At 44.0% G+C, this 15237-nt stretch overlaps 2 protein-coding genes across 2 annotated transcripts; one reads left to right on the top strand and one right to left on the bottom strand.

The window, feature by feature from the left end:
- Window positions 1-375: 375 nt before the first annotated feature.
- ddx39ab (DEAD (Asp-Glu-Ala-Asp) box polypeptide 39Ab) lies at window positions 376-5364 on the top strand. The gene is made up of 10 exons (XM_084926757.1): window positions 376-504; window positions 1364-1580; window positions 1922-2049; window positions 2864-3140; window positions 3259-3377; window positions 3512-3643; window positions 3798-3907; window positions 4082-4226; window positions 4368-4515; window positions 4853-5364. The coding sequence occupies exons 2-10, from the start codon at window positions 1373-1375 to the stop codon at window positions 4867-4869; spliced, it is 1284 nt and encodes a 427-aa protein (XP_084782883.1). The 5' UTR covers window positions 376-504; window positions 1364-1372; the 3' UTR covers window positions 4870-5364.
- A 562-nt stretch (window positions 5365-5926) lies between these two features.
- LOC146389095 (CCN family member 1) lies at window positions 5927-14679 on the bottom strand. The gene is made up of 5 exons (XM_084926758.1): window positions 14383-14679; window positions 12873-13086; window positions 11776-12219; window positions 11125-11303; window positions 5927-8339 (listed from the first exon to the last, which is right to left on the bottom strand). The coding sequence occupies exons 1-5, from the start codon at window positions 14431-14433 to the stop codon at window positions 8034-8036; spliced, it is 1194 nt and encodes a 397-aa protein (XP_084782884.1). The 5' UTR covers window positions 14434-14679; the 3' UTR covers window positions 5927-8033.
- Between the last annotated feature and the right edge of the window lie 558 nt (window positions 14680-15237).

Here is a 15237-nt window from a genome sequence, read left to right as displayed (position 1 = left end):
ATGGAGTCCGAATTTCTTCACACTGTTAACATCACATCCTGGAGAGGAGTTTTGCCTCGCGCGACTTAAACGTCTAGATTTCATACAATTTTAACGATTTCTGTGAAACAAAAACAAACTAACAAAATTGAGCCAGCCTGAATCAATTCCAGGAAGCTGTTTTATATTTAAGGTCAAAAGCCTGCATTATCATACGCAAACACATCCCGGTTAATTTTATACTTATATTGCAGCAAAACGTGACTGTATTAATTTATTTCGAGTGTCCCTCCCGAGCTCCCCTACGGAGAGCAGCTACAACTGTGTCCCGCTTTTTTCAACTGCGACGGACTGCGGCACACTTTCTGTCCAATCACAGGCTGCTTTTCACAGAGGTCGCATAAACGGGCGAATGATATCGACCCGTTTTAGCCGAGGCGGAACTTCCGGTTGGTGGTATAAACCAACTGAGGCCTCTCCATGCGGTTGTGATCTATCGGGGCAGTCGAAGCTAACACCGAAACGGTAGGAATCTTTGATCTACTTCATTGTCCCGCTTGGGCGGCTTTCCGCGTCTCGTTTCACCCAATGAAGCTTTTAAATTATATTTATTTAATTTGGGCTAAAGTAGTGTTTGCTATCGCTAAAAATAACCTTTCGTTGTTTGTTTCAGGGGGCGGTGTTACTTAGCGTTTTGTACCCTAGCATTTGATAGCCTAGCAAAGCAATCGCCACTTAGATTTCCTTATTTACACGAAATTTGCCGCCTTTTTGTCATTCATATAATACTCCCGTTACAATTACGAAAAGATCGCCTACTTATGCTGTTGGGAATATTTAGTTGGTCGTTGCGGATTAGTTGTTGTCGTGTAGAAGATTAGCTTGCCACGTTAGCAATGGTTATGCAACACAATGGCTTTCTAGTGTTGTATGCGCTTAGAAGCTAACCGGTTTGGTCAATTTGACATCGTCGGTTACGGTTTTGACCTTGTTTGTTATATTGAGTGTACGTGGTCGTACAGAATAGTTTGTTTACAAAACACTACAGAGTATTCATATTTAGGCCTGCTCTGTTGCGTGTTTTCTTGCTTAGCATTTCTTAACCACAGGCTTACTCTTTAAAATTCAGTTCGAGTTATACACAATAGAGCTAATGTTTGGAGTCACGTTTATAACCAACCACGATTTTCATAGTTGCACAAAGTCAAACCCGCCCTATAATGATAGAATAAAATGAGACTTTTTAAATGTATTAAAATATGTGCAACAAGTGGGCTCGAATAAGAACCTCTCTTCATATAATCTAAGTAAAGGGAGCCCTCTCTTACAGACACAGATGAAAGACAGTGATCATTAATACTCAGCTGTATTTTCTTTGTTCCAGACAAATACAATGGCTGAGAATGACGTTGACAACGAGCTCCTTGATTATGAAGAGGATGAGGAGCCTCAAGGAGCCCCCGAGAGTGCAACCCCAGCAGGCAAGAAGGAGGTGAAAGGTTCCTATGTTTCCATCCACAGCTCTGGTTTCAGGGATTTTCTTCTGAAGCCGGAGCTTCTCCGCGCCATCATTGACTGTGGTTTTGAGCATCCATCTGAAGGTGAGACGCATTCAACTGTTCTGGTACCTTTTGTTAAATGGGACTAGTGGGGAACTGGCAATTAAGTTTGTTTATGGCATACCCTTGCACTACACTGGTAGAACCAGTCAAAAGCTTTAAGTCTGCATATTCTTCAACAGCGCTTACCTTATCTTGCTTGCCTACATTAAGAATTTTTGAATAGCTCGACTTGCTTTGTGCGTCTAAAAAAAACAACGCACCACTCCCAGCAGGACTGCCACTCCTCTTATGCTCTTTATAGCAGTTCAAAGAAATTGATTTGCAGGTAGTAATAAGACTGCACTTAACATTAATATTTGTTGTGTTGTTTAAAAACACAGTGCAGCATGAATGCATCCCACAAGCTATCCTGGGCATGGACATCCTGTGCCAAGCCAAATCTGGTATGGGCAAGACGGCTGTGTTTGTGTTGGCCACCCTGCAACAGATCGAACCCGTTGACGGACAGGTTAGTATGTGTGTTTAACATGCTTTGACTGAAGTAAATTAAGTGTTTACATGAGTTGCGTTCAACAAAAGAAACAAAGAAGTGCCTTCAATGTTGAGCTTTTCATTTATTGGCTATGAATGTTATTAGTCTGGTAATTAATGAACAAGCCAATAAAGGCTAATCGAGGTCCAAATGTTTTTGTTGTCCTGTTTTTGTTTTTAACTTAGCTGAAGTCAGAGCCACCTGTGAGAGAGCACAAACAAGATTGATCAAAATCAGTCTTAGTCAGAGCTAGGGAATGCCAACAGAATCAATACCCATGGTACCATTTTGATACCAGGATTTTTGAGATGCAGCAGTGCTCGTCTTTGCTATCACGGTCAGCTTATGCAGGGAGGCAGGAATTCTTCCGAAACTGAAGGAGGCAGGTTGTGGTTAAAAGTATTCTATTGTCAAAGAACAGGTGGAAGATGGAAAGTCGTGCAACTGCAACAAACTTCTGCTCCGTCTCTTTTTTAAGAAAGGCAGAGCCGGCTGTGCAGCTACTTTGCATTCAGGTGGCTGCAAAATCTGAGATAATTGATTAGCAAGAGGCGATATGCAAACAATATTTCAACTTCCAATTTAGCAAGGCATCTGAAAGACGGGTATCCAGAGCTATTTATGTAGTTCACGTTGAGGACGAATAAGTTAAGAGTGACATCCAAAGTTTTGTCCTACAAATCTTATCCAGAATCACAGATTACTGCTTATTTTGTTTGAGACTCCCCATTGTAAAATAACCTTGAAATGTTTGTGCTTTTGGATTTAATCTGCGCTTCCTTGTCTCCAGGTGTCTGTATTAGTCATGTGTCACACACGAGAGCTGGCCTTCCAGATCAGCAAAGAGTACGAGCGTTTCTCCAAGTACATGCCCACCATAAAAGCAGCCGTATTCTTTGGTGGCCTGCCTATCAAGAAAGACGAGGACGTCCTGAAGAAGAACTGCCCTCACATCGTTGTCGGAACTCCCGGCCGTATCCTCGCCCTGATCCGGAACAAGACGCTCAGTCTGAAGAACGTCAAGCATTTTGTCCTGGACGAGTGTGACAAAATGCTTGAGCAGCTAGGTGACTTTTCTTTGTTTTTGTCTTCCCAGTTTTCACCAAGTCGGCAGCAAAACTGCAGTATTCAGTCACAATCTTACCTTAGTCACTTTTTCACTCTTTTTCTTTCTTCACATGGCAGACATGAGGCGTGATGTTCAGGACATCTTCCGGATCACACCGCATGAGAAGCAGGTCATGATGTTCAGTGCAACACTGAGTAAGGAAATCCGTCCAGTGTGCCGCAAGTTCATGCAAGATGTAAGTAAGCAGCGGAGGGCTGCTTCACCTCTGAATTTCTGTTGTTTTTTGTGAGATAACTCATCTCCACCACTTTCGGTCTGTACTGAAAACTGCTGCACTGAAGTTTTACTTACCTGCTATCTCATGTACAGCCCATGGAGGTGTTTGTGGATGACGAGACCAAACTTACACTCCACGGCCTGCAACAATACTACTGCAAGCTGAAGGACAGCGAGAAAAACCGCAAGCTATTTGACCTGCTTGATGTGTTGGAGTTCAATCAGGTGAGGGAACGTGCATCTTTATATTGTTGCAAGCAAATGTTTGTATTCAGAATGTCCCAAATACTCATTGAAAGTTGTAATAGAAATTGCATCAGAGGTCTAACTCGGTGCTTCCTTGGTGACCTGCATGTTAATGCCCGTGCGTTGCCTCTAGGTGGTGATCTTCGTCAAGTCAGTTCAGCGCTGCGTCGCTCTGTCCCAGCTACTGGTGGAGCAAAATTTCCCTGCAATTGCCATCCACAGGGGAATGGTTCAGGAGGAAAGGTGACTTATAAACTCTCAACTCGTAAACATGCTCTGCTGAGCTTCAAATGTGTTGTGTATTTGCGAGAGCAGGAGGCCTCATCCTTCAACTCAACACATTACTGTCTGCAAAGAGTGCTTGTTGATAATCCTCTTGATGGTTCTGTCCTCCTTCCCCTTCTTACCCTCTCTCAGGCTGTCTCGCTATCAGCAATTCAAAGACTTCCAGCGGCGGATCCTGGTGGCCACAAACCTTTTTGGTCGAGGGATGGACATTGAGCGAGTGAATATCGTCTTCAACTACGACATGCCAGAAGATTCTGACACCTATTTGCACAGGGTGAGAAATGCATTTTTGAGCCCCTCTCCTTTTTCATATGCTGGAAAGTTGGCTGTCTTATTTGCTCATCGAGCACCGTGTGAATGCTAGTGGTAGTCCATGTTGCAGTTTACTTACTCTTACCTTCTCTGCGCCCCTCAGGTTGCCCGTGCTGGTAGGTTTGGGACCAAAGGCCTGGCTATAACCTTTGTGTCAGACGAGACTGATGCCAAGACTCTAAACGATGTGCAGGACCGCTTTGAAGTCAATGTGGCCGAGCTGCCAGATGAGATTGACATCTCATCTTACAGTAAGTGTTTTTGGTTTTTCTTATTTCTGAATGCCTCCTTAAAAGCATACTGGTGTCTTTAATAACATTAGAACCACTGTGATCTGTGGATTAAAGAGTTTTGCAGCACTTTATTATTAAATCATTGCGTTAATGCTGAAGCGTTCCCCACAGAAAATTGTAGTAAACCTTTACTCGGCAACAAGACGCAACAGTTGGTGCTGTCACGTTAACTGAAGCGCTCCTCAAATCCTTCACATATTTAACCTGTTGCTGAAACGTCGGTATGCTCAGCTGTTGCTCATCGTTCTGATGTTTTGCATGCTCAACTCGTCTCTCCTTCTCTCTCCCTCTGTAGTCGAGCAGTCCAGATGAGTCCCCCGGCCAAACGGCAGTCTGCTCTTCGTGGATCTCGTCTTGTATTTGGAAGTAGACGTACTTCACCGTTGATTTGAAAGCTCTGCATTTCCTCTGTTCACCAAACATTTATTTTTATTGTCAGTTTTTAGGGGGGTTTGGTTTTAATTTGTCTTTGTTTTGCTTAATGGAATTAAAACTTTTTATAAAATGTCATTTTACTGTTGTGGTCACTTATGAGGATGCTGTCTCTGCTCAGTTTTCATTGGTTTCAGTCTCAGCAGCGACAGCGCTTCAGGGAAACCTTCAGAGGAACATGTGATAGGAGTCTGTGCTTTTTCTTTAAGTCCAAGCAAGATTTGTATAGATGTTTTGTTTTCCTTCCCAGTACAAAAAAAGTGGCTGTTTGGATGGTAATCAAAAAGTTGTAAAGACACAAATTTGGCTCATATGGCAGCTCTTTCTATGGATTTTTAACTGAATATCCTCCAATAAATGAAGTCACCACATGAACTGGTAGTGATGAATTTGCAGATTTTGACGGGGCAAAACATGTCACTGTTTAACTGTATTTTTTTCTTGGTATTTTGTTTTAAATATTAAAAATCAAAAAGTGTTAAACAAGTGGAAATCTGCTTAGATGATTTAGCAACAATTCAATACTGGATAAACATCACTGTGCAAAGTGATGGTTCTGCAATTTTTATTGCTGCACAGTAATTCAATATTGGATGTTGATATCTTAAGTGCAGTTGGGCAGACACTTATCTTGCCATTAAGGTAACTTTTCTTTAGTACCAATTAGTGACTGTAGTGTACATGTGTAAATACATGAAATGCCTGCTAAATGTTAACATAGTATGGCTCGTTGCAGGGCTGCTAGCATAGCTGTGAAATTGCAGATCTTTGGCTGCTCCGCCACAGCAGCTGGATCTGCATGTTTGATCTGACTCAATTTAAACCAGATGTATTTATCTGCATGTTAGGGGGATGTGTTAAGCGCTACACCATAGAGTTGCTGTATAATTTAACCTACATGACAAAAAAAAAATCCTCTTTTGATAAATGTTCAACAGTGATTGTCAGAGAGAATTTTATTTTTAAAAAAGCGAAACGATGATGAACTCATTCCAGCTCTTAAAGTCAACTGTAAACTAACCAGATTCCAAGAAGAGTTAATCACAAGGAACACTTTTTTTTAAGCATAAGATCTTAAGCATGACTCATTACAGACTTATTAATGTACACTACTAGTTCTACAGTCGTCATGCTTTCAAAATTGGCACTTAATGCTCATAAAAGATCTGAACCCTGCCTCGTCCAGTGCTAAACTATACATGGACTACTTCAGTATAATGATTGGCCCTTATACAGCAGATAGAACTACAAAGGTAACAATGTGTCTGTACATAGCTGCACTATAGTTTCCCTCAATAAAACTAAAGATACAATATCAAAACCACAGCATCTTCATGGGCAAAATAGCAATGGAAAACACAAAAGACATTTCTTAGCAAATTAAAGTTTAAAAAGAACCCCTGATAAGGATTTGGGGCAGCAGATGTTTTGTAGTTGAGATGGTAGGGGGGAAAAAAAACATTCACCTCAGGGCAAAAATGTGTAATTTATGGCACAAACGGATAAAGTACATTGGTGCTTCCACTGAGATGAAGTTACCACTGTATACAGTAATTTTAAAAAAAGGCAGTTCGTGATTTCAACTCATCTGTATGAGGATACCAGATTAGGCTGTGAATCAAGGTTGCTGTAAGGTGCTCAAACGTCAACCCAAACACCAAGTCGGGTGGATAATCATAATAAAGGGCTAAGCCATCCGTAACGTACAACCTGAAGATAGACTTGACAGTATTAGTGTCCTTAGAGGTAGGCTCCTGCTGACATTTGGCAGCTGTAGACCTCAACCCCCCGAAAAAAAAAAATTACATAAAGCTCTTCTCACAGCCGTGTGAAACGACTGAACAGCTTTTCAACAGCATTTCTCAGAAACAGGACGCACTTTAACACGAAGAGGCTGCTCAGTTACGAGCCAGATTAGACGACAGAGCAGTTCCACCTTCAAATCACAAATAACACATTTACCGTGGCACACGCAGCTTTCCAAATTTAATTTATAAAACAAACCAGAGTGGACGATTGTCTCCTTCTGCCATCACGAGTCAGGATTGTACCTGGCCAAATTAGGTGGTCGACTTGTTGGCGACAGCATCCCGAGCGTGTTCTTCGGATGCTCGCGAAATGTCTCAGTTTCTTGTGAAGGCAAGGCGAGGGGATGAGTCCAGCTGCATAAACAACCTTTGACATGTTTTCCCACTAATGCCTCCAACCACCAAGTTCAACTCCAACTTTATCCATTGTATATACCTCATCTCCTCCTTTATCATTTGTTGTTCATCATTAGATATGGCTTTCTGACCAAATCTGAGCCTGAGTCCTGGTTTGATGGCAGTTCCTCACCCTCTCTCGGGGCTCAGCAGTTTTGTCCGTCTGATATTGTTGTTCTGCCACATTGATTCTCCGAGAATAGCAGCGCCACCTTCCCCAGTGGCAGGCTGCTGTGTCATCATGTCTGTCTCGACAATAAATACCAGAGAATAAATACCATAAAATGACCCAAACCACATTCCCGTCAAAACATCTGAGACAAACTTCCATCTTCTACCAATGCCATCCTATTCTTCTTTGTCACTTAGTCTATCAATTGTCATATACTGGAGTGCGCAGACGTGATTCCAGCTGGTTTGTCAAATCCACACCATGAATCCATCAGCACACGAAAGACTTATGCATGTCTGTGTTTCTCAGCTGTTCCCAAAAACAGTTCTAGGGAACTTTTGAAGCTGGGCACTAACATGGGGTCTGCTTACACCCATGTTCTACACAAAGATTTATTCACAGTTTAAAGTCTGGCAAGGCCAGAAACAGCTTTTTATCTACACTAAAGCAGGGCCTGGTCACTTTTGCGGTTTCCACATTGTGAGGTACGCCCAGTCCAAGACACATTCCTCTTTTCCGCATTCATCCTCAAATGTTTCGGTGTGTGTTCCGCTCATGGATCCACTAAGGACAGCTACTCTATAATGGGTACTGCTGGGGCGGGGGTGAGATGAGGGGAGTTAATGTCTGTTTTTATGAAGGAATGTAGGTTTGGCAGGGTAACGCCGCTAGTCATTGAATTTGTGCGTGTCCCCATAGAGCCACAGCTGTGGGGGCATTACGGCCTCGTTGAGATGGTTGCACTCGTCGCTGCACTTGCACGACTGGATGAACATCACGGACCTGCTGAAGCGTTCGCCGTCAGGGCAGGCAAAGGTCACGTTAGCTGTGCGGGTGCGACGTGGCGAGCAGCAGCGGCCGTCCCGGCATACTCCACAGTAGTTGGGCCGATAGAGGCGAGTGCTCCTACAGCCAGCATATGACAGACGATGTGGCTCTGGGGCCTTATGGGTGCGAGAGCACTTCCTTCCTTTCTGTGGACGGAGAAAGAAGAAAGAAGCAATTCAGTTTTTCCAGTGAAAAGGCTTCACCAGGTGTCTACAGCCATGCACGCAGGGCTGTGAGGCTGTACTGTTCACCATCCTGGTTTAGCCTGTCACAAGGGGAATGTTTTCCAATGAAAAGTAAATGAACTGATGTTGATGACACTGACATAAAGTAGTGCCCAAATTTAAAACTTGATGTTGATCCTGCTATAATGTCACCAAAAATCACAGACTGTATATAAAAGGTGGACATGTATATAAACAATATCAGTTAGCAAACAGAGCAAGAGGATTCCTGGTTCAAACCCCAGTCTGTCTCTGTGCATCTTAACCATCCAGGTGCAATTGTTTTCAAAATTGGCCACAAGTGTGAGGAAGACAAAGTAGATAGAACATTTTTTTAAGCATGTCTCAGTGCAATCCTAACATCTTCCATAGTTGTTCCATCACATCTCCCCCAAAAACACTTCCTTTGTTTTGTGTACTTTTGCAGCATTTTTCTATTTTCTTGGTGTTTTCTTAAGTTAAGTTGCACTGCATTTGACCTCTCAGGGCAACTGTACACTTGATCTCTGAGCTCTTTAAACACTTTCTTGTGGATTTTTTGGTCTTAATTTAGCGATTTGAGGTCTTATTGTTTTATAAATTATGATCAAAATAGCTAATAAAACATAGTATGCTTAATTGTGGGCTTACCTTGTGATTATCAAGTGGCTATTGTGTGAGCATGCAGAGTTTTTTGATCAGACCCTCCAATCACTAACTAATGGCTAATAGAGCTAAGTTCATCTTTTATATACACTCTATGATTCCAGTTTACCCTGAATGTGGGCCAAACCTTACAGTGATCCAGTGATCCTGACATCCAGTGATGTCAGGAATAGTCAGGGGAACATGAATAACTGCATAAATTCACCTTACAGACTTTAACTCTACCAGGTCTAAAGGTTGTCAAGATATTTAGAGAATTTGACTCTCTGGGTGATCCATAAAATCTGCTAACAAAGTCTTTCTTTGGCACAGGAGGCATGGGTGTGGTGTGTAGCCGGTTTAAAACTGTGCTCCGGTGAAAGCTTTATGGCTTCACGTTTGCTTGAAATTAGAACTGCCACCGTACCATAGAGCAGCATCAAGCAACTTGTTATTCATCGCTCATGACGTGAAAAACAAAGTTAATGGGCTGAAGCCAAATAAAAGGTCAGAACAGCAAATGAGCGCCAGAGAGAATAGCGTGCCAGCGATAGTTAAGGATTGACACTTGTTCCCATTAACACCCACAGCAGCTCTGCAAACACTGGGAGAGCTCAGAGAAACAGGTGCACAACAAGCCAATCAGCTTCATGAGTGGCTCGAGGCAGGGGGCAAAATGTTTCTGAGAGTGTTTTGTTTGAAATGTGAGAGAGCAACAGAGTGGGCGAAGTGCTCTTTAAATCACACAGCATAGTGCCACCGAGTGCAGCTGTCGGCCGCGGTGTCACGTCAGTGAAGGAGACAGAGTTATTCCTCTGTCGCAGCAGCAAAAAGTTCTCCGATTCACACTTATGTAGTCAAAGCTCAAACGTGAACATGAAGCCAGTAAAAAAGTGCAGCTTCGTGAATAAAGGAGCAGCTGAAAGTCGCATTAGCAGGTATCAATCTATTAATTATAGACTGTATATAAAAAAAACAGACACAGTAAGATGCATTTTGAAGCCTCTGTATTAGCATTTTGGTCACCACCATGATGGTTTTTTGGTTTCTTTTACTGTGTATTTGTACGAACAAACTGCATGATCTATGGTGGGGTTTTTTGTTTGTTTGCTTGTTTTACACAGTTTGCCTTTGCAGTTATTTTCATCTTAAATTCTGTGTTTAAAATTAAAAGCCCCTGTTATTCATATTAATGCAAAAGTTAAAGTGTCTGACCTGTAGCAAAATGTTTAAAGTTGTGCCTTTTACTTTTTTAGTAGTCATCATATTTAGTAGTAATAAAGCAAATTAGGTTTATTATATTTGAGTAGATCAAAGTGATGATGACATGAGCTGTACCATGTACAGGATGGGGCCGTTGCCAGTTACTTTTTTTATTATAAGTTATACGTTCCTATTGTCTTCTAATGACTCCAAAGTGTTGGTAATTAAGTATGTCTGTTGACGCTCTGCATCTTCAGAGGTTGTGATGAAGCTACAGGATGTGTTGTGGCCTACTTCTTGGCGTTGAGCACTTGCCATTTAACCAGGCAAGGCTTGCTGATCTTAGCCCTGTTGAAATTTTACTTTTATAATTCAGTTCCAGTAAAGCAGGATTTCATTAGAGCGTTTTATGATCTTTGAACTGAGCCAGGCTGTTCTCTCTAGTTTCATTCTAGTTTTCATATTTACTGTATGAAGACATTTACTGTATTGAGAGTGTTGTCAATCATCACAACCAACCCTCTGGCAGGAAATGTGAAATGGTATTTTCAAAACTTTCAAACTAATTAGCTACACTTTGATATACTCTGATCTACAACGAGCTGAAGCCACAGGTCTCGTTCCCCTCTGTTTTCATCTCACACAGCAACAGGACTTTGAATAGACAGAATGGATCAAAAAGGGGTCCAGCAACAGAGGGATTCGAGGGGAGGGGGCTTTATACATGCCATGATATTAATACAAACTGCCCCTCGAGAGACGCTTCTTTCCTGAATCTTATTTAGTCTGGTGGCTGGAACGCCGTGGCTGGGGTCATGAGAAGAAGGTCTGCCTTTATAAGGATCTTTAAAGCATCCAAACACACTCATGCATTCCTCACCTTGACCGGGATGGACATGGAGCTGCAGGGCCGAATGTTGCACAGGCGCGTCTCCTTGATCATTTTACACTGAGCATTGTCATTTGTAACACGAGAAGAAACGCCCATCCCACAGCTCCGGGAACACTCGGACCAGGAAGTGGTCTGAACCACGCACTCATCACTTGTTTGCTTCCAGGCTACGAGAGATGAAAGAAAGGACACGTGAGGGAGAGCGATGATGGGAAATATTGAGAGAGAGCCAGAGAGAAGCCAGGTCAGCAGGAGTTAAGCAGGGGGAGTGAAGTGGCTACTGGGACGTTTGAGGGAAAAGCAGAGGTACACAGATGCACAGCACACTGGCCTTATTCACTGAACAGGCAACACTGACGCACAGAGAGGATGATTACAGAGCAGGGAAAGCTGGGTGACGGAGGCATGTGCTGTGAAAGAGCAGTGTGTGTGAGTGCGACCAAGAGCACCTCTGGTGTGCAAGGAGCCAGTGGAAAACAAGCTTCACATAAATGCCAAAACACATGCATGGACGCCAGGGAGACGGCTCACAGCGAGGCCGTTTGTGCATCAGAGGGCTGAAGTGAATAAAGCGTAAATAGGACACTTTACTGTGTAGCGGAAACAGGCGCACTCCACAGCAGGTCACCAACTCCTCACCTGCCAGGTGCTTGTTTCCATGTGGCTTGCCCCACTTGCGTACCGCTTCCACCAGTTCGTTGCCAAGGGTATCCTTCTCCTTTTTGTGTTTGTAAGTGTAAAACTTCCGGTAAGGCTTCGGAAAAGGCTTTGGGTAGGGATACACTGGGTAGGGAATGAATGGAGGGTACGGAGGGAAAGCGGGAGGCTGGGGTCGGCGATACACCGGGGGCACGACCGTGGTTCCCTTGTGGCAGTCGATGCTGAGGCAGCACTGCCCGGGCACCTTGACCAGCTGCGGGGCAGGGCAGGAAGGCGACGCCAAGGGCACGTGGCTGGGGCAAAGAGGCACGCACCCTACTGCTCCATCGATGCAAGTGCATTGGTGTTTGCAACCAGCTCTGAAGTTCTCGCCGTTTTGATAAATCCGACCGCTGTATTCGCAGGAGCGGCCCTCAGCCTTCGCTGGGAGGAAGAGAGAAGACAGGCGAGCTGGTCAGAACGCTTTTAATAGCACACACTTAGTCTTTAGACATCAAATAGCAAGACTTTTATGTGACTGTGTATTTAATGTGTGTGGTGGACAGATGAAAGGAGAGAGAGGACAGTCGCAACATCTCCACATTTAAGAAGCAAACACTATTCTTAGACCAGAAAGGGAACGTTGACTTGTTTACAACGTCCTTTCCTTAACACCCTGAGTGGGACTCCCCACACAACACCCCGGATATATAGCAACACCCCCAAATAAACACACATATAAAAATACCACTGTCTGTGCATGTGTGTTTGTGTGATTCACGGGCCTGTTTGTGTACACACTGCAGCACTTATATAAATACCGGGGCTGGCCGGGTTTCAGTCGCAGGCTCATGAAGGTGCTCTGTTTTTTGAAACGTGGCACAGGCTTCAAACCTCAAGCCCCTATCAAAGAGAAACCCCAGCCGCCCTGGCTCAGAAGCCAGATTCCCCACCCTGAAGTTACACATTGCCTTACTTCAACCCCCAAAGCTGTGCCTGATCTAAAGCAGGGGTAAAAAAAATAATAAAAAAAATTCACCACTTCTCAACCCTTCCCACCCCCACCATCCCTGCTCTGCCACCTCTGTGGTACATACCCCTGCAGATGCCATCGGTTCGGCCCACATCATTGCCATAATTGCACTCCAGTCCTTTATGGTGGTCGCAAGGGCGCCCCTCGTGGCAGTCTTGGTTTAGCTGGGCAGCGCACACCTTGCAGCAGCCGCATCCGTCTGGGACTGAACTTACCCCTGGGGGGCAAGATGGGGGCACTGCTGGGCACTCGCACACTACTGGACACTCAGCAGTCACCTGCAGGAAGGGACAAAGTAATTTAACCTTCTGCACCAAAAGGAATAAAGAGAAAAATCACACTGTAACCAGGCAGGACAACAGACTGACTCAAGTTACCCAGATCACAGAAAGTCCTCAACGTGTATGTATGAATGTGTGTGTGTGTGTGTGTGTGTGTGTGTGTGTGTGTGTGTGTGTGTGTGTGTGTGTGTGTGTGTGTGTGGCTTAAAATATTGCCTGAATACTCGGCACTGTCCTGAACCCCACAGGGGTATCTGTAGCCCTCTGTCGCCTTCCGCTTGGCATTCGCCTGGCAAGAGGGGATGAAAGGTACGTTCACTGACCCCCACCTCCCGGCTTCTAAATCTTTTGTTTCTGACCCCCTTCTGTGTCGACACACACACAAGCCACTCTCACCACTCCCAGCATTTATTGGGATCACACAGCCTGTGGATCACAGGGAGCTGTCAGTCTGACTGTCCGCAGTCAGATCACCTACAGTGATCCCTTCCTGACTCCGCCGCCACTCTCTTAACCCGGGCCAAATTCTGGTGTGCCAGAACCAGCATGGCACTGCTTTCACTCACTGCTGAGGTTCCTGGGAGGGTTTAAAATTACATTACACAAAGACTGAACAATAACTCGTGAATCACCGTGCATAACATGGTAAGTTAAAGCATCTCCCAACCAAAAGTCACATAATATTCCTTGAGATATTTATGGAGCGGAACGACTTCATATCGAAGTGTATTTTTATACCCATTGGATAAAATTACTGTGGTATAATTTTAGACCTACAGTTGGATGGAAGCCGGTGTACACATAGTAGGGTTTATTACTTTTACTTGTCAGATAATTTAATTAGACTGCGAAGAGAGTGTAACCAATTTCATTTATATAGTTTGCTTATATTTCCCCTTTACTTGAATATGCTTCGGACACTAGTGATCACATTTGTAGTGTAACATTACAAAATGCAATGGAAATAAACCGCCAAACAAATCGTAAAATGACTCAACTGACTTTACATGGGACCTCTTGAAACACCGCTCAAGACCTCTTATTGCTCCTCAAGCCTCACTTTGGAAACCAGCCAACCAGAAAGCACAGTAGCCGCCGTATTAATAAGCGATGATGATCTTAACAGTGCTGGGAGCCACTGGGCCATTATTATTTTGGCACGCAGCGCTAACACCAGCATGGAGGGCAGACCCTGACAGCACGAGAGCAGCTCAGATCTGCCGTTACAGTACGGGCGCGTGAGACCTTAGAGCTCGTGCGTTTGCATGAAGGGAGAACACTTCACGTACTCACCGAAGCGACTGTGACCACTTGTAAGGCAGCAAATAATAGCAGCGTCCCCATGCTGTCAGCGTGCTCACATGGAAGACGGGAGAGCGTTTAAAAACAGCGCTCTGTGACAGGAAAAGCCCAAATCCTTCAAGTGAGCAATAGCGTTGGTCCACAACAGTAAAATCCGACTCGCAAAAAATATATATATATTTATAAATCCTCACACGTCTTCCATCAATCTCTCAAGTTCTCACAGACCAAAAGTTTGAGCCTTGTTTTTATATCGTTCCCTTTCTTTTTATGGCAACCACGCCCACCCCAGCCCTCCTTTGACCAATTAGGACACAGGCGCGCGGCCAAAGTTGAAAAAAAAGAAAAAACAGGGCGGGAGGGCGTTGGGAGGAGGCGGGGCTTGGACCTCCAACACAGAATTGGGGTTTGGTTGCGGGAGGGGGCGTGGCCAGCCATGAATGCACTCATTCATAAAAATTCAGAATTACTACATTCCAAAGAGGAGCTGGCTCTGGGATGTTTATTTATTTATGTTCGAGCGAAAATAATATTTTCGATGCTTTAAAGTCCTTTTCACACGCAAGCCTCTGTCCGGCTGCCGCTTTGTGAGGAGTAAAATAAATATACGCAGCTGCTCGTCTGCGCTACATTAATACTGGGAGCAGCCATGGAAAACAGCTAGGAATTTCCTTCTGCCACTTTATAAAAATACTATTAGACAAGAGTTGGGTAGATCAAATGCAAACACATGGAGAACAGAGTGTTCCTAGGAGCTGGGTTTAACTGCATAACAGAGTGAGAGGGATGTCTGAAAATCATTGAAATAATCAGTGTAATTCATCAGTTCCTATTTAGACCTCATGT

The sequence above is a fragment of the Perissodus microlepis genome, chromosome 4, assembly GCF_051167445.1.
Source record: "Perissodus microlepis isolate ML-2025 ecotype Zambia chromosome 4, ASM5116744v1, whole genome shotgun sequence".
Classification (NCBI taxonomy): domain Eukaryota; kingdom Metazoa; phylum Chordata; class Actinopteri; order Cichliformes; family Cichlidae; genus Perissodus; species Perissodus microlepis.
Note: the sequence above shows the minus strand (reverse complement) of the source record. Positions and strands in the feature narration are given on the sequence as shown.